The 21,771-nt window shown below is 47.8% G+C and overlaps 1 protein-coding gene and 1 pseudogene across 1 annotated transcript; both read left to right on the forward strand.

Annotated features, from left to right (window-relative positions):
• The first annotated feature begins 4,911 nt into the window (after nt 1–4,911).
• On the forward strand, nt 4,912–13,232 carry Plagl2 (PLAG1 like zinc finger 2). Its single transcript, XM_027421469.2, has 2 exons — nt 4,912–5,371; nt 8,912–13,232. Exons 1-2 carry the CDS (start codon nt 5,112–5,114, stop codon nt 10,140–10,142), a joined length of 1,491 nt encoding a protein of 496 aa, XP_027277270.1. The 5' UTR covers nt 4,912–5,111; the 3' UTR covers nt 10,143–13,232.
• A 769-nt stretch (nt 13,233–14,001) lies between these two features.
• On the forward strand, nt 14,002–19,956 carry LOC113836373 (annotated as a pseudogene).
• Nucleotides 19,957–21,771: the final 1,815 nt, after the last annotated feature.

Genomic DNA, 21,771 nt, shown 5'->3' on the forward strand with positions numbered 1-21,771 from the left:
CACCTCGGGCCGCCCAGCGCGGTCGCCCACACCCCTGACTGGGGGCCCCCTCTGCGCCAGCCGGGCCCCGGATAGGCCCCGTGGTGACGAAAACGCTCCCGGGACCTTAGACTGTTCCCCGGGGACCGGAACAAGCCCTTCAGGCTCCCTCCATTCCTAGACCTGGAGACTCAGCCCCCAGGGTCCCCCACTGTCGACCCCCCTTCCCCGACTCCTTGGAGACCCAGATAACACGCTGCTGACCCTCCTCGGGATCGCGGTCTGGGGGGCATAGATAAGCTGCACCTGCTCCCTCCCTCGGACACGCCTACCCCGACCCACATAACCCCCTTTCCTGCTCCAAATAGTACTCTCTTCGCTCTTTCGTTTTCCAGACTTTCGTAAACTTACTTTGAGGCTTCTCTCCAAACGGTCCGAAGAACCCCAACTAAGGTCCTACCTGTAGTTGCCTCCCCAGTGACCATATTGAGGAAACTTCAGACAGTTTTCCATCCGGAGGGCCCCATTTCTAGACCCTCTTGAAATTGAGAGAACTCACTTGTGTCTTCAGCCTCTCTTCCCCCCCCCCCCACAGCCTCTTTTGACCTTTAGAATCTCCCTACCTCTTTCTCGTGGTGGTCTCTTAGAGACCCAGATAACGTGTTCATGATTCTTTACCGTGCATGCTTGCTCTTCCCATCTCTGAGACCCCGTCTAGACTTTGTTCTGAATTCTCACCTTTTTTCCCCACCCTCCATTCCCACCTTCCAATGGCAGGGAGAATTTAACATTCCACAGCACAAAACGGGTGATCTAGCATCTGGGGCCGAGGACCAGACTGTTTTCTTACGACTCCAGCTCCGTGCTGTGGTCCACCTTGGGGCAGACTGGGAAAAGGGTCCTGGCTACTGCGGAGTTGGTGCTTTCACCTGCAAGCATACCCTGACTCCTGGCTTGTGTGTTTTTTCACCTGTCAGCCTGTGGCTGTGATAAGTCTGGCCTTGGTTTCTAACCCTCTTCTCCCAAGGAAAGGCGGCAGAGTTTTGTGTGTGTGTGTGTGTGGGGGGGGGGATTGTAGGTGAAAATGAGGCCTGAGTTGCAGCCATTTGCTCAAGCCCCCCCCACCCCCGGGGTGGGAGGCAGCAGGAATCTGAGGAAACAGGGAATCAAAGGGACTCCAAAGAGGCCCATCTACACTGACAGAAGAACTAGCAGCCCGAGAGTAAATCCTGCCCCTGTTAATCCTGTTTGATGTTTCTTGGAATGATGCAAGTCATTGAGACTCTCAGGCCTCCCTGTAATTTAATTCTCCCACCATTCCAGAGTGTTGTGTGTGTGTGTGTGTGTGTGTGTGTGTGTGCGCTGGCCTCTGGAAATGGGCAGCTATTCCCATTCCTCCTTTCCTTCTTGCTGTTTTCCAGCCAACCAGTGTGCCTTTGAATTTGTTTCTGTTGTCCAGGTCAAGACCTGCTTTGTTTTCCCTTCTAACGCTATTTATAATTTCCCAGTTGCTATTTTAAGTTCTTTTGTGGAAAGATTCCACCTCCAAGAACCTTTCTGGGTGTGTTTCCTCCTAGGCAGGTGTTGAATTGAGTTCTTCAGATCCCCAAGTAGCTCTTGGGCAGGAGGGATAAAAGCTATTTTAGGGTAGTCACTGAAGTGGAGCTGTTAATCCTCTGTGGGTCTCTTTAGTTAAGAACACTCAGAGATTAACCCTTTCCTTGCTGTAGAGACCGCTGGCTAGCTCAGCATTATTTGATGGGGAGAATTGGGACTGGCAGCAGAAGGTGGGAATTCAAAATTCAATACAAAGACCAGGATAATAGCTTTCTTTTGCTGGGCCCTTTGAGCAGGCCGAACCCGATGCTGAGCTTTTTGCATACCTGACTAAAATAATCCACACAACCAGACTGTGAGGTCAGTATTTTTAGCTTTACAGATGAGGAAACGGGCTAATAATGGAGAAAGAACGCAGTTTCTATAGGGATGATGTAACACCATAAAAACTATAGTTTCATCAGAGGGCAGCCTACATCACAGCACTACAGAAGATAGACCGGAGCTTCCAAAGGCCATGCAGAGTATTGAGCAAGCATTCTTACTTTGGGTATGGAGCTTTAATAATAGAAGAGGGTGTGATAAAGTGGCCATGCAGGCCAGAGAAAACTCTGTCCCAGGAGATGTGCTGGAGGAAGGTGAAGGGCTCTTGCTGAGGGTTAGCAGTGAGGGAAAAGAGGAAGGTTGAACTCTGAGATGTTGGGAAGGGAAGGAAACTGACTTTGAGGCATGAGAAGTGACACTAAGAGGGAGTGAAAAGTTACACTTGGCGTTGCTGAAGAATGGCAGCAGCGGGGCGGTGTGGCCCTCGTGGGCTTGATGTGTTCACACTTCGTGTCACTCTCAACAGCACCTTTTCACTTCATCCTCTGGAAAACATTTAAAGTTAAGAGAATGAATCTTTTTCAGAAATTGAGGAGAAATGAAGTAACCTGCCTGTGGTTTCACAGCCAGTGAGTGGTGGCTCTTCTGATAGCAAGTCCAAGGTTCTTTCTGTGCTGCCTCCCCCTTCAGATCAGATGCCAGAAGAATCTTGGGCTGAAAATACACTGACTTATACCAGTAACTGGGAGGGATTGTGTTTGTTTTATGGAAACAGGTTCTGTCAGCTTCTCCATAGCTACGGTTAGAGTGTGAGACCAGAAGAACAGCTTTGAAAGAGAAGCAAAATTCTTTCACTTCTGACAAGAAGTCTGAAGGAATAGGTCTGATTGTATGAATCAAACCCAGGAATTTTTCTGGATCAAAGGAGTATGCAGACAAAGGACACAGAGAAAGTGAGACTAGACCTCCAAAAGGTCCCTAGGTAACACCAGCAGCTGTGACTGCCAAGCAGTCTGGTGGCCACTTGTTGTAAATAAGGATCTTACTGAGCTTTTTCAGAGGCCTAGGGGAGTGGGATCAAGGTGGTGGCTCTTCTAAAGCCATAACCTCATTAAAACTGATCAAGTTGAGCACATGGTTCCCACCTTCCTCCTCTGGTTCTAACTGAGTAGCTAGCCTGTTTCCTAGAATCCCATTACTCACTCTTTCAGTAGCAGCATGCTAAACTGCTGTGTCTTGTTTGTGCATGTTCAACAGAACAGATGAGGTGGACGTGTGGGAGGTGGGGATGTACCATTCTCTTTCTGAGTTTGTGCGGAATTTCCAGAGCTAGACTCCCCCTCACATCAGCCAGAGTGATGTGACTTGCTTTCTTCTAGCTGCCATTCCCAACTTCCAAAGGCTGAGATGCATGATTTAGATATGAAATTCGAGCATAATTTGACTTTGAAATTCTCTCTAAACTAGACATGCATACTTGGAGCTCCTCTATCCAGTTCCAGGGTACATAGTAATCGCTGGTATTATAAACAGGTAATTCCACCCTTGCGCAGGAGGGGGGGGAATTTGAACAATGAAAGCCAGCCATTTGGAGGCCTTTGAGGTGTATAGAGAACAGCCAGCTATGCCAGGAGAGCTCTAGTGAGTCTAGTTTTTAGCAATTCCTTGCCCTTCCCAGTACATGATTAATACCAAAATACTGCCACTTTTGTGCAGATGATTCTAGGCAAATCCCCACTTGTGATGGGGAAATGTTTGTCATATTACATTACAATGTTTCTTCAACAAAAGGAATGGTTCCTGAACAGGATGTAGCTCATGTTATGATGAGCAAAGCTCTCTGGGGCATGAACCCGCTGATACTATCATCTCGTTCATGGCCAGTCTGTTGGATGAATGGTCTCTGTAAGCAGCAGGTGCTAATTAGCTGAGCAAGCATTCCATGGTCCACAGCTAGTTTGTGCAGTTGAAGCTCTCCCCAGATTCTTGTAGCCAATCCCCAGATACACCATCATTGCTCTCTTTACATGGAAAATCCTCATGACTGAATTTTGGGATAGTCTCTGAGTTGGTGTCAGGAAGGGGTCATGTTACTGTTGCTTTGTCTTCCTCTCTTTACTACACCACTTTACCAACTAAGGGAAGGGTCAGATTTCAAGTTTTGGCTCCTTTCTCTGGAGGGTGGCAAACCCGGTTTAAACTAGAACTTCTGGGTATAAAGTTAAACCCCTGAGAAACAACTTGAGTTCAATGAGTAATTTACTCATCAAAAAGGAAGTTGCAATTCCTTCTCTAGATGTTAGGTGTATGGGAATGAGAGAAATACAGCAAGTTCCCTCAAAGGATCGTCAGGTGGAGAATACTGAGGTTCGAATCAAGAGTGTTGTCTGTCTTAGTAGAGAATTGCATGTGTAGCCTCTGAATCTGTAGGATGAACCACTCATCACAGCACTTTGGGTTTTTGTGGTTTAAAAGAAAACAAAAAATCGTGGCTTTGGTAAAGATAGAGCTGGAGAACAAAAGACCCAGAAAGGTGATAGAGGTCAGGGTGGGACAAAGTTTTGGGAAAATTCTTGGAGGCTACTGTTGCTCCTCCAGAAGGAACCACCTAATGTCAGTGCTCTGCTAAGAACAAATGTGGTGTAGGCCTTGGCTCTTGGATATGAATTTCCTATGAAAGGGTTCTTACTCTCTGTTGCCTTTTGGATATTTTATTGTTCCTTAGCACCTCTGATGAGGGGAATAATAGAAAGTGGGTGGAGAGGAGGAAAGGTATCTAAGCTTTGTGGGAAGGATGTAAAAATGAAGAGCAAGTTTAGTGTTTTGATCTTTATTTCCTCAAACTACCTTGTCTCTTCTAACCTAGAGGTACTAGTAATAACCCCAGATGATCACTGGTTAGCACCCAGTACCCATGGAAGCTTTATACTTGTGGCTGCATTGACCTCCAAAACATGATTTTGGAGGTTGTGTCTGTTTTGTAAATAAGGAAGCAGGTCAGGGAAGCAAGTGCTTGTTTGAAAGTCACACCACTTCTAAGTGGGAGGAGAGGGCTGGGTGTATGCTTGGGAGTTGTCTGCTAGCAGAGCCTGTGTGCTCTTGGAATGGGGCTTCCTAACACCAGGTGCTCTGTTTCAGGTGAAGAGACTGTTTTCTGAAGGCTGCGTTGGAAGCTGTGACGGAGCAGAGAGCCCATGTGAACTGATGGGGAGGCTTTCTGAATAACATGGCCCTCTGCCATTAGCCTTGCCATGACCACATTTTTCACCAGCGTCCCTCCCTGGATTCAAGATGCAAAGCAGGAGGAGGAAGTGGGCTGGAAACTAGTTCCCAGGCCTCGGGCCCGGGAGGCAGAGAGTCAAGTGAAGTGCCAATGTGAAATCTCGGGGACACCTTTCTCAAATGGGGAGAAGCTAAGGCCTCATAGCCTTCCCCATCCGGAGCAGAGACCGTATAGCTGCCCTCAGCTGCACTGTGGCAAGGCTTTTGCCTCCAAATACAAGCTGTATAGGTAGGTGACATTCCCATACCTCTTGTAGCCCCCAGCTTCTCAGAGGTCAGAACCAGAGGCTCAGCTGAGTGTGGGACCTTACTGGTAGCAAAAGAGTAAAAGGTGAAGTTGTCCTGTAAGTGTACTCTGAATTCTTAATCATTTGAAGTCACTCACTACGTAATAATAGTGTGTGGTTAGTTATGGAGGCGCATGCCATTAATTCTAGCACTTATAAGACTAAAGCAGAAAAATCACAAAAGTTTAAAACCATCTTGGGCTACAGAGTGAGACTTTCAAAACAAACTATCCAGGGCCCATTGAGCTGGCTTAGTGGGTAGGAATGCTTGCTGCCAAGCTGACAACCTGAGTTCAGTCCCTGGGACCCACAAGGTAGAAGGAGAGAACTGACTTCCACAAGCTGTCTGTAGCCCCTAAACACATACATGACACACAAAATAAATGTAATAAAAATTATTTTAATTGGGCAGTGGTGGTGCATGCCTTTAATCCCTGCACTTGAGAGGCAGAGGTAGGTGGATCTCTGTGAGTTCCAGGCCAGAGCTAGTTCCATTAATAGCCAAGGCTACAAAAAGGAACCCTTATATTGAACCCCCACACCAAAAAACATTTTTTCTAAAACAGCAAGCAGAGCCGGGTGTTGATGGCGCACGCCTTTATTCCCAGCACTCAGGAGGCAGAGGCAGAGGCAGGCGGATCCCAGCCTGGTCTACAAGAGCTAGTTCCAGGACAGCCTCCAAAGCCACAGAAAAACCCTGTCTCGAAAAACCAAAAAAAAAAAAAAAAAAAAACAGCAAGCAAACAAAATTAGTGTTTGTCTATCTGTTTTGAAACAGGAGTTAGCCTAGAATTTAAAATTTCCTGCCTCATCAAAAATGGTGATATTTTTATTGAGACAGTATAATCTAATGAGTACATTAGAAAGCAGCTATGAACAAATTAGGCTTAACATTTTTTTTTTCAGCACTTTCTCCATTCCTATCAGGCAAATTATTAGAATCTTAGCCAGAAGTTAGAAATTGGTCTTAGAAGTTTAGAGAGAAAAGGAGATCCTCTGGTCTAATCAGTCCATTCTAACACTGGGGCTCTCGTGACTTAGCCAGGATCACAGAGTGTTGGTCCCACAGTGCTGCTGCTTCTGACTCAGCCTGCTAATCAGATGACTACTTCTGTCTCTGTAGAGTCCCTGCTGCTCTGTGGGTCAGCTCCTTTCCTGAAATTTGTAAGCCCTTACTTAAAGTGAAAGAGAATGTGAAAGCCCTTGTTATAGCAGATAAGAACAGCTCTGTTAGGGAAAGGACCTGATGGGAGCCATCTGTATTCACTTGATCCCCTGCCTTTCCAGGAAAGGAACCATAAACTTGCCCTGATCAAATGAGGGAGGCTAACTTGGTGCATCTAGCCATTCATCTCTCTAATATTTATTAATCTCATGCTATGTACCAAACAGTACTCATTGCTAGGGACAGAATAATGAACAAGAAGGATGGGGGTGCTAACTATTTTTTGGTTTTTTTTACATATAAGCAAAAACTTTGAGTATTCTTTCTCAATAGTGGAGACAGACGACAAGCTCGTAAATACAGTGAGATGACCACAGAAAACCCCAGTTCCTTATCTGGTAAACAGTTGGTAGGAAGGAACCAAGATAGGCATCAGGGGTTATGTGGAGGCTAGGATTGCCCTCAGGACAGTTGTGTGAGTTAGGAATGTGTTGATCCCTTGTGCTTCTATATCTTAGGGGACCCTAGTCAGGGACATCCTCTTGGACTTTCTTGTGGTAGACTGGGTACCAGTGATAGAAAAACCCTGGTCCAAGAGGCAAGAGCCCTGACAGAATTTACTTGTGATCTTTGGTGAGTTTCTGAACTTCTTTGGGCCTTAGTTTTCTACCTGTGAAATGAAGGAATCAGACTGAGTCCTTCAGCACTGCCTCTAATGTGCCATCCTTTCAGGAGGTTGATACTAGCTCCCATAAACATGAATTCACACATGTAACACAAGGTGATTCTCTATATAGAAAAGGTTGTGGGGTACTAGACACAGCTATGGTGTGCTTGCTATCTCAGGAGGGTCAGTGTTTAAATACAGCCTTTGCTACTGACTGACTGATGGGTGGGGCTACCTGGTGCTTTCTGTCCTTAACTGGAGAACAATATTAATGACACCTTACCCACAGCTTGGCAAATGGCAGGCCTTAAAGTCTTGGTGAGTTGATTCTGAATATATATGGAGCTATGGATCCAGTTCCTTGTCTCTGAACTGTTTTCCAGTTAGACAGGAGCATGTGAACTAAGGGGCAGTGAGGAACTAAGCAGTTGAATGATACAAATGGGCCTGAAGTGAAAAACGAATCATCCTCATACTCATCACAGCTATTTCTCTCCCAAAGGCAGCTGGTGGGATTCATTTCTTGTGAATCCTTGAAACATTCAAATGTGTATTCTCCTTTTGGTTTTCAAAGGGGGTTGTGTTATTGCACTGTTGAACTTCGTTTTTTGACTTGGCCTTGTATATCTTGGGAACTTGTTCCAGATCAGGAAGTTTACATACATTACATATTTCATTTTCCCCTTTATTATAACATTTAAAAATGCAAACTTTTGAGGAGGAAATCATTCACATGACTCAATTCAGGAGGTATTAAAAGGCTTACTACAATGGAGTTCTCCATCAAGTCCATTTATAAACTGTCCAATTTTTGGCTTTTTTGTCCCTCAGGTTCCCATTGATGTCTGGTTCTTATTTGCAGGTACATACAAACAAACATACACTATTTCTTATGTAGCAAATACCAATCCTTGTGAACTATTGCTTTTTCCTTTTTTTTTTTTTTTTTAAATTTCCTTTGAGACAGGATTTCTCTCTATGTAGCCTTGACTATCCTGGAACTCTGGAACTCACTCTGTAGACCAGGCTGGCCTCAAACTCAGAGATCCACCTGCCTCTGCCTCCCAAGTGCTAGGATTAAAGGCGTGCACCACTGCTCCCCCCTCACCCAACACTTTTTCCTCTTAATGTCTCTAAGATGCTTATTCCTTGAAGGTACATATAAAGCTCACTTTTTAAATACTAGAGTTATACTACAGACTTAGCAATTGTATAACCAGGTCCCTATTAGTAAATTCAGATTGTTCATGATTTTTTTTTTGTACTAAAACTAATGTTGCCAAGAATGGCAATACATATATGATTTTGTATGATATAGTATTCTGTTTGTTTGGGATTTTTGGTTTGGTTTGGTTTGGTTTGGTTTTGGTTTTTCAAGACAGGGTTTCTCTGTATTGCTTTGGAGCCTGTCCTGGAACTTGCTTTGTGGACCAGGCTGGCTTTGATGTCACAGAGATGACCTGCCTTTGCCTCCCGAGTGCTGGGACTAAAGGCGTGTGCCATCAACGCCTGGCTGATACAGTATTCTGTTGCATTGCTTTATTAAAGTTTTTATATGTAGTTTCCTGTTCATAGACATCTGGTTGTCTAGTTAGCCCTTTTGAACTTCCCTCTTTCAGCTTTACCCCCATCTTCCATCCCTACCTGCAGGCACATGGCCACTCATTCGGCCCAGAAACCCCACCAGTGCATGTACTGTGACAAGATGTTTCACCGAAAGGACCATCTGCGGAACCACTTGCAGACCCATGACCCCAACAAGGAGGCCCTCCACTGCTCTGAATGTGGTAAGAATTACAATACAAAGCTGGGATACCGTCGCCACCTGGCCATGCATGCTGCCAGCAGTGGTGATCTCAGCTGCAAGGTGTGCCTGCAGACCTTTGAGAGTACCCAGGCCCTATTGGAGCACCTGAAGGCTCACTCACGCCGGGTAGCAGGAGGTGCCAAAGAAAAGAAGCACCCCTGTGACCACTGTGACCGGCGGTTCTATACTCGGAAGGATGTTCGACGGCACCTAGTGGTGCATACTGGTCGTAAAGACTTCCTGTGCCAGTACTGTGCCCAGAGGTTTGGCCGCAAGGATCACCTGACACGCCATGTCAAGAAGAGCCACTCACAGGAGCTGCTCAAGATCAAGACAGAGCCTGTGGATATGTTAGGCTTACTCAGCTGCAGCTCCACAGTCAGTGTAAAGGAAGAGCTGAGCCCTGTGCTCTGCATGGCCTCTCGGGACGTGATGGGGGCCAAGGCCTTCCCTGGCATGTTGCCCATGGGTATGTATGGTGCCCATATCCCTACCATGCCCAGCGCAGGCGTGCCACACTCCCTGGTGCACAACACACTGCCCATGGGTATGAGTTACCCTCTGGAATCTTCTCCTATCTCCTCCTCAGCTCAGCTCCCTCCAAAATACCAGCTTGGATCTACCTCATACTTGCCTGACAAACTGCCCAAAGTGGAGGTGGATACTTTTCTGGCGGAGCTTCCTGGAAGCCTGTCTCTCTCATCGGCTGAACCCCAGCCCGCCTCACCTCAGCCGGCGGCAGCTGCAGCCCTCCTAGATGAAGCCCTGCTCACCAAGAGTCCCGCCAACCTCTCTGAGGCCCTCTGCGCTGCTAATGTGGACTTCTCTCACTTACTGGGCTTTCTTCCACTCAACCTACCCCCATGTAACCCGCCAGGGGCCACAGGAGGCTTGGTAATGGGGTATTCCCAAGCTGAGGCACAGCCTCTGCTCACCACTCTGCAAGCTCAGCCTCAAGATTCCCCTGGAGCTGGGGGACCCCTGAACTTTGGGCCTCTGCACTCCTTGCCTCCTGTCTTCACCTCTGGCCTGAGTACCACCACCCTGCCTCGTTTCCACCAAGCATTCCAGTAGCCCCCACGGAGGTCCCCCACTCAGTCTTTTGGTTCTGCAAGGGAACCTAAGTACCTACCCCGTCCACCTCCCCCATGAAGGCAGCTGAGCTTTCAGAGCTGGGTTCAAAAAGAAAATTCCAGTGTCTATATGGAGCACTTGGTTTGGGGGTTCAGGCTCTGGGATCAATCTAGAGGGATCCTTGAACCCAGCCCCGTGAACAGTCTATCATAGGACTTTCAGGTATTTTTACTTTTATTTTTGTCTGAACTCGGAGCTATTTTTAGCCCTCTGCCTCTCCACAGCATCAGAACCACCTTCAGTCTGGAGAAGGGGAAGCCTCTTGGAGACAGAGGGTTTCACCTTGTATGACCTCGAGAGAAATAGCTTAAGAAGCCCGCCTTCTGGTCCCAACCTGCAGACCCTCTAGCAGTTGGTTGTTGAGTCCCTGCTGTGGAAGGTCTCTTGACTATTACCTGCTTCCAGCTACCAGGCAGGAAAGAGGGCCTCTATTCTCAGCAATCCCATCCCTACTCCTAGCAGCTCCATTTCAGTCAGTGTTGTCCAGCAACGGTACCGTTTACACATTCTCCTCAAACACACCATTTCACCTCCCTCGCCACACTGTTAGCCTTAGAGTAATTGCAGTGAACACTGTTTACACACCGTGAATCCATTCCCACCAGTCCATTTCAGTTGCCACCAGCCTGAACCACTCGGTACCTGGTGTTAACTGGAGCCCTGTTTACAAGGCGGAGTCGGGTCTTGCTGACTTCTCTTCACTTGAGGTCATATTTTTCCCCCGTGGGGAAATAAACTGACTTTGGACTGCTTCAGTTTCTGCCATCTTCCATGACTGCTTCTCTTCCTGCCTTCCATGGCAGTGTCCTCAGGAGATGGGCAAGAAGATTGGAGCAGCTTTCTCACAGGTCTGCAATTTGGTTTTTCTCCAAGTACATCATGACACCTTCGTCCTCCTGAACTGGAGAGGGGAAGAAATGAAAGGCATCCCATATCCACCATTTCCCCAATCCCTAGCCCTACCCTGGACATCATGAGCTGTTATTTGTCTTGGAAGGAGGGGTTCTGGGCTCTGGGCTGGATAGCAGAGAAGAGGGAATGCGCCCTTTGTTTGCTTCTCTCCTGCTTGACCTTTTTCCAGGACATAATGGAACTGTCAGAAGAGTTTCTAGAAAGTTAGGATTACGCAGATAGTTGAGTCCTAATCTATCAAATCATTGTTGCCTCTCATACCAAAATGTTCTTACCTACAGTGTCCCTTCTCCCTTTCCTGCTTTGCAGTCCCCGTGGACTCTGGGCACTGTGCATTGTCTTCTTTGCTCTCTGTTGAGGACCTTCCACCTGTCATGGTCCCCTCAGTATCTAGCAATGTTTCTTGCAAGAAGTTAGTTTTGCTAACTTGGGGCCCCTGCCACAGACAGGGCCCTTGCCCAGAAGCAGCCGTATCCCTAATCCCATTTCATCTCGGTTCTGTATGGGCTTTTCCCATGCATGGAAGGGAGGCAGCTCAGGGACCACCACTGTGGAACCTTTTGAGACACCTCTCTGATTCAGAAACACACTTCTACCTCTTTACTGTTAACTCCTACAGATGTAGCCAGCAGCTTAGGCACTTCTGTCAGTGGTGTCTTTTGCTGGCTTCTCCACTAGGGTTTCAGGACAGACTACCTAGGAACTGCCTCAGTCTCCCACCAGTTCTTCCCTGCCTCCCTGTCACCTCCCTTCTGTCTGGATTCACTTCAGTTTATCATTGGGAACTGTGCAGGCCCAAGACCTGGACTCCTGCTTCAGCCCAGGCCAGTACTCCTTGTTTGAGGTGAAAGCCTTCAGATTTAACTCCCTGGCCCTTGTTTGGAAACAATGTGGAGTGAATAAGATGTTTTGATTTAAGAAAGGTAGCTTGGAATACCTTTAAAAAAAAAAAAAAAACTGGATATAAATATGTCTGACAGGACTGGAATCAGACTAGGTGATTTGCTTCTAAAGATTAGTTTCAGTGAGTCCCAGGGACTAATTAAGGTTTATTTTTAAAAGCGTCTACCTTGGTACGCAACCATCTCCTGCATGCTATGCATGTTGTTGGGACTTGTATTACAGGAAATGGCATGTGAGAATCCAAGTGGAACTCTCTGCTGCCATTGTCCTTGTGTTTGGTCTTCGCTAGACCCAGGCCCCCTTTTCCCTTTGCCTGCCACCTCCCTGTCACCTCATTTTCAGAAGCCAGTAGCCCCCAGCCACAGAGTATAGTGCACTGGGCTGTTTGAGGAAACCTGTCCTCCTGAGCTTGTCCCTCCCTTGGTGCTCATAGGACAGCAGAGCACTATTGTTAATCTTGTCACTGGGGCCTTGTTCCCACTTCTGATCTTTTCTCACCCATCTTTTCTGTTTCTCAACTTTTCTCAGTCTCTTCATTCTAAGGAATTTTCCTGTTACTCACTGTGAACTTTGCTGGTTATCTGCCTTTGCTTTTTTGGACCACAAACCACCCTGCAGTTACTTAAACCTTTCCCCAACCACCACCCAAAAGAGCCTTTATGGCCAGTTGTTTAAAAGGATAAGAATGATTTATCCTGTACTTGGTGCCCAAACTCATTTATGTACCCCTTATGAGGCCAAGAGGGCCAGAGGGGCATCTGCCCAGGACAGGAGCTGTGGCATGTGGCACAGACCAGTCAGGGACCAGAAAAGAATGATGTCCCTTTTCCTTGCCATGTACTCTAGCCTGTCAGCAGTGTACTGACTGCTCAGGGGACAAACACCCCTCAGCCTGCACAGCAGCTTGTCAGAGGTGAGGCCTGTCCTGGGGCCAGGGACTAGCATGCCCAGGGGTCGGCTCAGAGGATCCTAGCACCATCTTAAACAGGTGAGAGGCAGGGAAGGGTGCACCAGTGCATCTCTGCCCGACTTTACATGGTGTTTTGTTAATGCAAATCTGGGGAAGCAGGTGTGATTGCTTTTTGTTCATAGATATCTCCCTAAACCTCCCTTAGTAGCCTTTAAGTTTCCCCTTCCCTATTTGGTAGCTATTTTCCCCACCCCTTCTCCATGATTTAAAAAAAAAAAAAAACAAAAAAAAAAAACAGGTTGTATTATACAGGATCAATATTTTGCTTTTTAACAAGGATATTTATGTAATAAGAAACTTTGCCTTAGGCAGGTGTTGGCCAGAAAAGTCCAGATTTCTCTGGGACCTCACCCTGGCCTCTCCTGGAGCTCTGAACCTGCTGTGGAAGGAAGTGGCTGTGACTTTGACCACTGGAGAATGGGGTCTGGTGTGGAAAGGGTGCTCACTGTGTGATCTCGGACTGTGTGGAGTTGTTCCTGTCAACTTGCTTCAGGTGTTGCCTGAAGTTCTCACATGCGCAGCCTCTGCATGTCTGGCACTAGAATCCTGACCACTGCTTCACACCCTTCTCTCACTCCCAGTTGGTTGAAGCTTTGGAGCCACACTTTCTTAATGCCAGATTATTTAAAGAAAGAAAATTACAAGACAAAAACCTTCTAGCACTTTGTAAACACAGTGAATAACCTCTTGGAGTATTTTTGGCTTTATATAAAACAAGGTTTTTAATTGTAAAATATAAGTGCCATTAGAAAATGCACAGGGCATATCTTTGTTAAAGTAGATTTTTCAATGTTTTACAGAATTAATTTTCAAAAAAATGTTTTTATAATGAAGTTGTTTATTAAAAACTTCTGAATGATGTGCTTTGAGGTTTCGAACCTGTTTATTGGGGAAGGGTTGGAATGAGCCTGAAATTGTGAAGCATGGGAATCTGCAGGCATCTTTAGCATCCATCCACGGTGATGCTGATGAGGGTAGGGCAAACAGTGAGTCTTAACTCAATGTCTTTGAGGTAAGCGGCTTCATTGTATCAACTAATATTGGATGTGAGGGTCAGGAAACCCAGATCAAATGGGCTTTAAACTTTGAGGTAACTGAAAATGTCAGAAGTAGTTCAATCTTCACATTTATTTTGATGCAGAGGCTCAAACGTTTTCAATCTCAGCATTCCTAATTCTCTGCCCTCTCCTGTGCAGTTGTGATTGTCCTCTGGCCCAACAAAGGCCACCTTTGGTATCCTGGAGTAGATGGTGATTCTAGATGTCTTCATGAAGTTCTGACATGAAGAGAACCCTTTTTAGGCTCCCCAACGTGCACACATTTTGACAGCTAGGACCCAGCCTTACACAACTGTGCTCAAACACTATTTCGATAGTGCTTCCAGGCTGCTGTGGGCTCACCTGATACTATTGCTTGCCCTGTCTCTTTTTTGTTGTTGTTTTGTTTTGAGACAGTTTCTCTGTGGTATTGGAGGCTGTTCTGGAACTAGCTCTTGCAGACCAGGGTGGTCTCGAACTCACAGAGATCCGGCTGCCTCTGCCTCCCGAGTGCTGGGATTAAAGGCCTGCACCACCACCTCCCGGCATTTGGCCTGTCTCTTAACAGATTGTCATACCATCCAAGACTCACTCCTTGCACTGATATCCTCCCATCTAGGAGATTAGAGCCATTGTCCAAAGCCAAGCAGTTGCTTGGAGTCTAGCCCAAGAGGCTATGGGGCAGGAAGAGTCAATGTGTAGGTGTTTGGTACACAAAGGCAGAGGGCTGATCCTTTATTTTAGGCTCTCTCTTGACAAGTATCCAGTGGATCAGAACCCCAGCTAGGACCCCAAGGGATTCAATCTAGGAGAGGTCAAGGGCAGCAGTTCCGTGGTTCTCAACCTGTGCGTTGAAAAACCCTTTCACAGGGGTCCCATATCAGATATCCTCTATAGCAGATATTTACATTACAATTCATACAGTAGCAAAACTACAGTTACGAAGTTGCAACAAATAATTTTATGGTTGGAGTCACCACAACACGAAGTGTATTAAAGGGTTGCAGCATTAGGAAGGTTGAGAACCACTGGTCTAGAGGTTCAGATGAAAGAGTGTGGCACCTTCAACAGGACGAGGTGGAAGGCTTTCTGGAGGAAGTTATGGGAACATGTAGACAGAGCTATCAAGGCATTCAGATGTACTGACCCCCATAGTTTGGGAGCTGAGGTCACAGGAATGCAGCCACATTTGAAGGGTTATGGAGTGTAGGCCCTGCATTGAGACTGATCTCTCTCTCTCTCTCTCTCTCTCTCTCTCTCTCTCTCTCTCTCTCTCTCTCATGACCAGATCTCTGCCTAGTTTGCTTTCTGTTGCTTTGATAAAACAGTGACTAAAAATAGCTTGTGGAAAGAGGGTTTATTTCATCATGCAGGTTACAGTCTATCATTCACTGAGGGAAGTTAGAATAAGAACTCAAGCAGGGCAGGGACTGAGAGACCACGCACGACTTGACCCTGGAAATGGGTTTCCTGGAAGTCTGGAAAGATGAAGGAATAAGAATGAAGAAAGATACGTGTATGAAAAGCTGGGATTAGGCTGGTGTTCCCTGTCACGGAACCAAACCAACTATGTAGCAATTGGAACCTCAATGCTTTTATTATGTACAGCATAAGAAGGAAGGGTTAGCTAGTCTTGGTAGGAGGTCTCTGTCGGAGCAGTCTCATGTCTCAGGCTGCAGTTGACGCTTTCTGAACCTTGTCAGCATTCCCACATAGGACCAGAGGAAGGCTTTGCCAATTCCTGTGGGTCTGAGGCATTGATCTTTATGAGTCACACACATTCACTTCAGGCTTCCTCCTCCCCACAGTGTTCAGCTACCTTCCTTACACAGCCCAGGCCCACCTGATCAGAGATGGCACCATTCACAATGGGCTGTGTCATTCACATTGATTAGTAATCAAGAAAGTATTCGATAGATATGCCCACAGGCCAGTGTGATGGAGGGGGTTCCTCAATTGAGGGTCTCTTTTCCCAGGTATTTCAAGTTGATGACCAAGAATAGCTATCACAGTCTTTGTAGCCCCAACTGGCCTGGAACTCAGAATGTAGAGCAGTGTGGCCTCAAACTCAGATCCTACTGCCTCTGTCTCCTGAGTGCTGTGTAACCCCTTCTTTGGCCCTTTTTTGTTTTGGATCAAGACCTCGATTTGTACCTAGTAGGACTCCCCCATCCCCCCACCCCGGCCTCCTTGCATTTTTGGGACAGGGTTTCTCTGTAGCCCTGGCTGTCCTGGACCAGGCTAGCCTCAAACTCAGGAGATTTACCTGCCTCTGCCTCCCAAATGGGATAAAAGGTGGGGGCCACCACTGCCCAACATTTATGTATTCTTTAAAATGCGTCTATAAAATGGCTGGTACCACGCAAGGGGCAGCCTTGAGCTTGAGCCATGTGAAACAGGTCCACCTGATTTCAACCAACAATAGCCAGGAGGATCCAGCTCCTGAGGGAACCAGGATAGTGAAGATTGCTTCCTGGTTTGCAGCAATTTAAGATCTTTTCTGGCCTCTGATCCTTCTAGTGCCTCCCTTTCCAGCAGCTTGATTGCCCGACAATTATGCTTATCTTTAGTTCCCAGTTTGAATCTGGTCAGCCCTCTGCCTGTGCCAGAATAATATATCCTGTGCAAGGCTGCAAGTGTCTTAGCTGCAAAGAGCCGGACAAGGGAAATGGCCCTCCATGCGTGATGGAAGGTTATAACCATGTCGAGGATTGGGCCTGTCCCCCTGATGCCTGCTCCAGTTGCCCTTTTGCCTAGTCCACACCAGCCCTGCATTTTTTTCTTCACCTGCCCAACTAACCTGGAACCAGTTCTGTTTGGCTCGGGTGGTCTTCCCTGTCCCCTCCAGTGGAGGGACCCTATCAAGTCACATCCGGCAAAGGGGTGCAAGGGGCGGAGCTCGCCCCAGAGAAGAGACCCCGCCTGCCGCCGCTTGTGTCCTGCGGGTGCTCTACATCCAGAGACTCAGCAGGAGATGGCCGGCGAGATTCTGGAGCCTACCGTGCACCTACCACCCAGGCAAGAGCAGGATGTGCTCCTGGCCTCGGCCTGAAGCGTCCCCGGAACTGGGGCACACGGGTCCTCTGACCCCGCAGCCCGCCCTGGGACCGCACCGCCTGTCCCAGAAAACACTGGAGAGGCCCCCCACCACCAGCGTCCTGAACCCGGAGGGCTGTATGCAGGGCTGGGAGACTCAGGTAGGGACCGGAGGGAAGGCCGAGGAAGTGACGACTGAGGAGGGCCCTGTAGCTGCGAAGGAACCGGTGGAGGTGGGGAAGAAGCTGGAGGTGATCTCGGAGGCCCAGGTGAGCCTGAGGCCTTTGGACCTAGGGACCCTCATCGTCGACCCCGCTGGAGGCCATCCAGTGAGAGCTAGAGACCATGAGTGCCCAGGGTAACCCGGCCTTCCAACAGCTGGGGCGCGGATTTGGGAAAATGCACCGGTTGCACCTAGCCCGCAGAAGCTTCATCTTCCAAAACATGCCTGGCTTTTTGGTCACTGCCTTCTTGAACCATCCACAGATGTCAGCCATGATCAGCCCTAGGGATGAAGACATGCTTGGCTACCTGATGAATTTAGAGGCGAGGGAGCTCAGACACACCAGAACAGGTTGAAAATTCAAGTTCCTGTTTGGCAGCAACCCTTACTTCCGAAATGATATGATAGTAAAGGAGTATGAGTGCAGATCCTCAGGCCAGGTGGTGTCCATCACTACTCGCATCCGCTGGCACCGAGGCCAGGAATCCCCGGCCTTGGTGCACAGGAATCGGGACATGTGCGAAGCTTCTTCAGCTGGTTTTCACAGCATAGCCTCCCAGAAGCTGACAGGGTGGCCCAGATCATTAAAGATGACCTGTGGCCCAACCCTTTACAATAGTACTTACTGGGGTAAAGGCCCTGCAGAGCTAGACCAGGCTTTGCAAGGCCAGAGGCTCCGCCTAGGGTTCCAGTCTGGCTAAATCCTGCTCAAATACATGGTGCCTACACAGGACTCCTCTGCCGGTAAACCTACCTATGTTTCAGCCAGAGCTCTGCAGTCTGCTGTGAATTCTGACTCTTCAGCATGGTTGGTGGACTCAGGGCCAAAGTTGTGACCTTCATGCTGTTCTGTGACTTGTACTGCTGTCGTATGTATGCCCTGGATCTACCTGTAAAGCATGGCCCTTCCAACTCACTCGACACCATTACATAACTGCAGGGGACACGAGGACAAGTGCCTATTTGAGCCTAGTGCTTCAAAGGTACAATATACTGACCTTCACACTTGTGCTGATTGTCCCAAGCTGAGGGTCATCGCCTAAGATGAAGTGGGTACATTTGGTCCTGGCGGTCAACCAGACTTGGATATACCATGGCCCAGGATCAGAGAGCCAATCGTACCCACTGGACTGTTGGGCATCTGCAACCTGGGCAGCCAAATGATGACACATGGGTGAGGCCTACGGTCTGAAGCAGTGGCCAGTGCATTGTTTGTGATCATACTGTTCTTAACCTATGTGCTCCTCTCAGAGACTGCTGTTGGCTTGTGAAGAGCCATGCTGTGCCTCACCCATGCCTGGCCATAGCCTTTTTGAGAAGTTTTGCCCAACCTACCATCATCCCTGTTGCCTGCTCTCAGGTCTGTAAGGGCCACTTGTCAGTGTAGTGAGAGCTGCTCATTCCAGAGATAGCACCAGGCTGGCATACCTGGGCATGTGCTCAAGGTAGGAGCAAGAATGGGAGTCCTTCCAGAAGCATCATTTCCAGATCTATACAGAAGTCAGACCCTTTGTCAGCTTCTCCTCCACCCACCTGTTTTTAAGCTGCCAGGTTGTGGGTGCTGGAGAGGGGCCTTCTGGCCATGTGGCCTGTTTACACTGACATAGCTCTCACACAGTTTTTAATGGGACAACTCTGAAATGAGTGACTGAAGAATCATTTTTTCCAAGCAGCTAAGGAGCTACTTTCTTGAATTCTTGTCTCCAGAGAGGGAGACTCTGTCTTGTGAACTGCTCTGTGCCCCCTTGCCCTCATCTATGAGCTGCCAGTGCTCTGTGCCCCCTTGCTCCTTGCAAGGCTTAGAATAGTCAGAGTGTACAGGACAGGGACAGCTAATCACTTCAGTTTACACTGTGTTCTTTTAAAGAAACTTTGGTCTCCCTTCCTCCTCCTCTACCCCCCACCCCTTGTGGGTTTATAGATAAAGGCTAAACTGCCCTGCCCTGCCAAGTCCCCTCCAGGTTGTCTCTATCTCATGAAAGGCCTTACTTTCTGCTCCCTAGGACCTGGAGACATAAAATAATGGGGATGGAGAACACTTGCTTGTTGGCTGGCTTTTTTTCTTGATTCACCAATATATTTTGTAAATTAGAAGAGAAATAATACTGTCACTTTTTGGCTGTCTTCTGGTCCAGTTATGAGCTTGTCTAGGCAGAACGTTAATGTGTTTTCCATTTTGTACCTTTTGAGTAAGACCCATGCATCTCCTTCTCTGCTCTTACTGGGAAAGTGAAGCTGTTCAGGCCGGCTTGTGTCCCGCTGAGGACATTTATAAGATGGCCACTGTAACTGCTCTGTGCTACTTGGACATTTGTGACTATTCACAGCTATTATCAAGTTGTGGTCTGGTGCTATAATTTCATCTTACAAACAGAGTTTGAATCTGGTGATTTTGCAGGACTTAATGCTGGGCATAATTAATTACTATGTTCTTTGAGAACAACCCCCAAAGGAACCCTGGAACTGGTCTTGATGCTTCTGGGCCCCCCGCAGGCCATATTGCAACTCTGACATCTTTGTTTCCAAATGGCAAGATGTTCCCAGGTGACTTTGTGTAGTCAGAAAAGAGTTTGTAGCACTTTATCTCCAACAACGATGATAAGGAATAAAAACCTTTTGATCTGGGGGAATTAGACCATGTTATTCTCTCTTCTAAAAGACTCTATTCACAAACAGGCAAACACATGAACCTCCCAATCTTTATCACAGCTGCCCAAGCCCTGCCTTTGTCAACCCCCTGACACACACACACACACACACACACACACACACACACACACACACACGCTCTCGAGCGCGCGCGCGTACACAACACACACACACACACACACACACACACACACACACACGCTCTCGAGCGCGTGCGCGTACACAACACACACACACACAAAAACACACACAAACCCTTGTCACTCCTGAGAAACTTCAGACATCCTCCAGCTTCAGGATTTTTGCACTTACTTTTCCCTCTTTCTGGAATTTTTCTTCAGATACAGGTCTAGTTCCTTCAATTTTTTTTTTTTTTTAAAGATGGCTTCTCTGTGTAGCTTTTGGAGGCTGTCCTGGAACTCACTCTGGAGATCAGGGGATCTGGAGATCCACCTGCCTCTGCCTTCCAAGTGCTGGGAATAAAGGCGTGCACCTCTACGGCCTGGCTTCCTAGTTCCTTCAATTTATTCAAGTCTCAAATACCCTCTCTTTGAAAGCCTTTGCTGCAGTCACCTTGGGGCTGTTCTCTTTATTACACGTAACTCTATAGTGACGTGTTCCCCGTGCTCCCTCTTCCCTCCCTCCCATGAATGGGATAACAGACCCATCTGACTGCTCTTTTGCTCACATGGTTCACTGTCCAACACCCCCCATTATCAGCATGAATGAGTGACCTTATCCGAGTGTGCTGGAGTGCTGTGTGAGGTTCTGACAAGATAAAGAACAAGGCATGGCTCCTGCCCAAAGACCTGCAGTTGGGTGGAGAGGGGCGGGGTGATGAGGGGTGACTATAGTTTGTCATCCCACTGGAACACATGCAAGTGAAAAAAGTCACTCCTAGAAATCACAAGGAGAAGAAGCCACACTGGCACATAATGCTCACCTCAAGGAGAAAACTCACTTTAGTCCAGCATGGCCAACAGTTCACGCCGGCTGAAGGTGATGGGAGGTGGAAGACTTCTTTGGTATAGGGATTCTGGAGATGGCAATGTCTTATTATGTAGCCCTGGCTTGCCTGGAACTGGTTAATATAGACCAGACTGGCCTCTGCCTCCCAAATACTGGGATTAAAGGGTGTGTACCACTATGTCTGGCCTTCTAGGAGTAGGCAAAAGTTTAAGAAGCAGAGCTCTGGCTGGGGATGTAGCTCAGTGAGAGCGCTTAGTAACCTAGCTTGTGTGAGGCGCTGCTTCCATTCCAGCAATGCAAATAAATACAAAGAAAATGTGAGTCTGGAGAAGGGACTTTCTGGCAGGGCAAATAGCCCAAGTATACAGACACTGATGTATGAAAATGCAGTGTGTTGAGCACAACTGCCTGCTGGAAATGTGCAGGACTGATGGAATGCCAGGCCGAAGCTTTATTCTGTGGATAGCAGGGAGGAGGGGCAGTTGTGCTCGGAGGAGGTGTGGCTTGCAGGGCAGCCAGCAAGCAAGGAGAGGACAGTGCCCCCCCAGTATTTTCAGTTGGCCTTATCTGCCCCACCAGGCTGTAGCTCTTCTCGGAAGCCTCCATGGTTCCTACAGCAATCCTGCCACCTCTCAAGTATGACATAAACATTGGCACCAGCACCTGGCTGGCTGCTACCATCTGGGTTTCCCATTTATGCCCTAAATGTATGTGTCCTTGCCATTTTCAGGGGAGTCAGGGAAGCATTGTAGGGACTGGCACGCCATAGGGTTTGCCCGATTTGTGCCTGTGGTTGTCAGGCACTCTCTGGCTCCTGCCTAATTTTGGGCTTAGCAGCCTTGTGCCCCCAGCTCCCAGGCAGTGGCACTG

This window comes from Cricetulus griseus, chromosome 6 (genome assembly GCF_003668045.3).
Source record: "Cricetulus griseus strain 17A/GY chromosome 6, alternate assembly CriGri-PICRH-1.0, whole genome shotgun sequence".
Taxonomy (NCBI): Eukaryota; Metazoa; Chordata; class Mammalia; order Rodentia; family Cricetidae; genus Cricetulus; species Cricetulus griseus.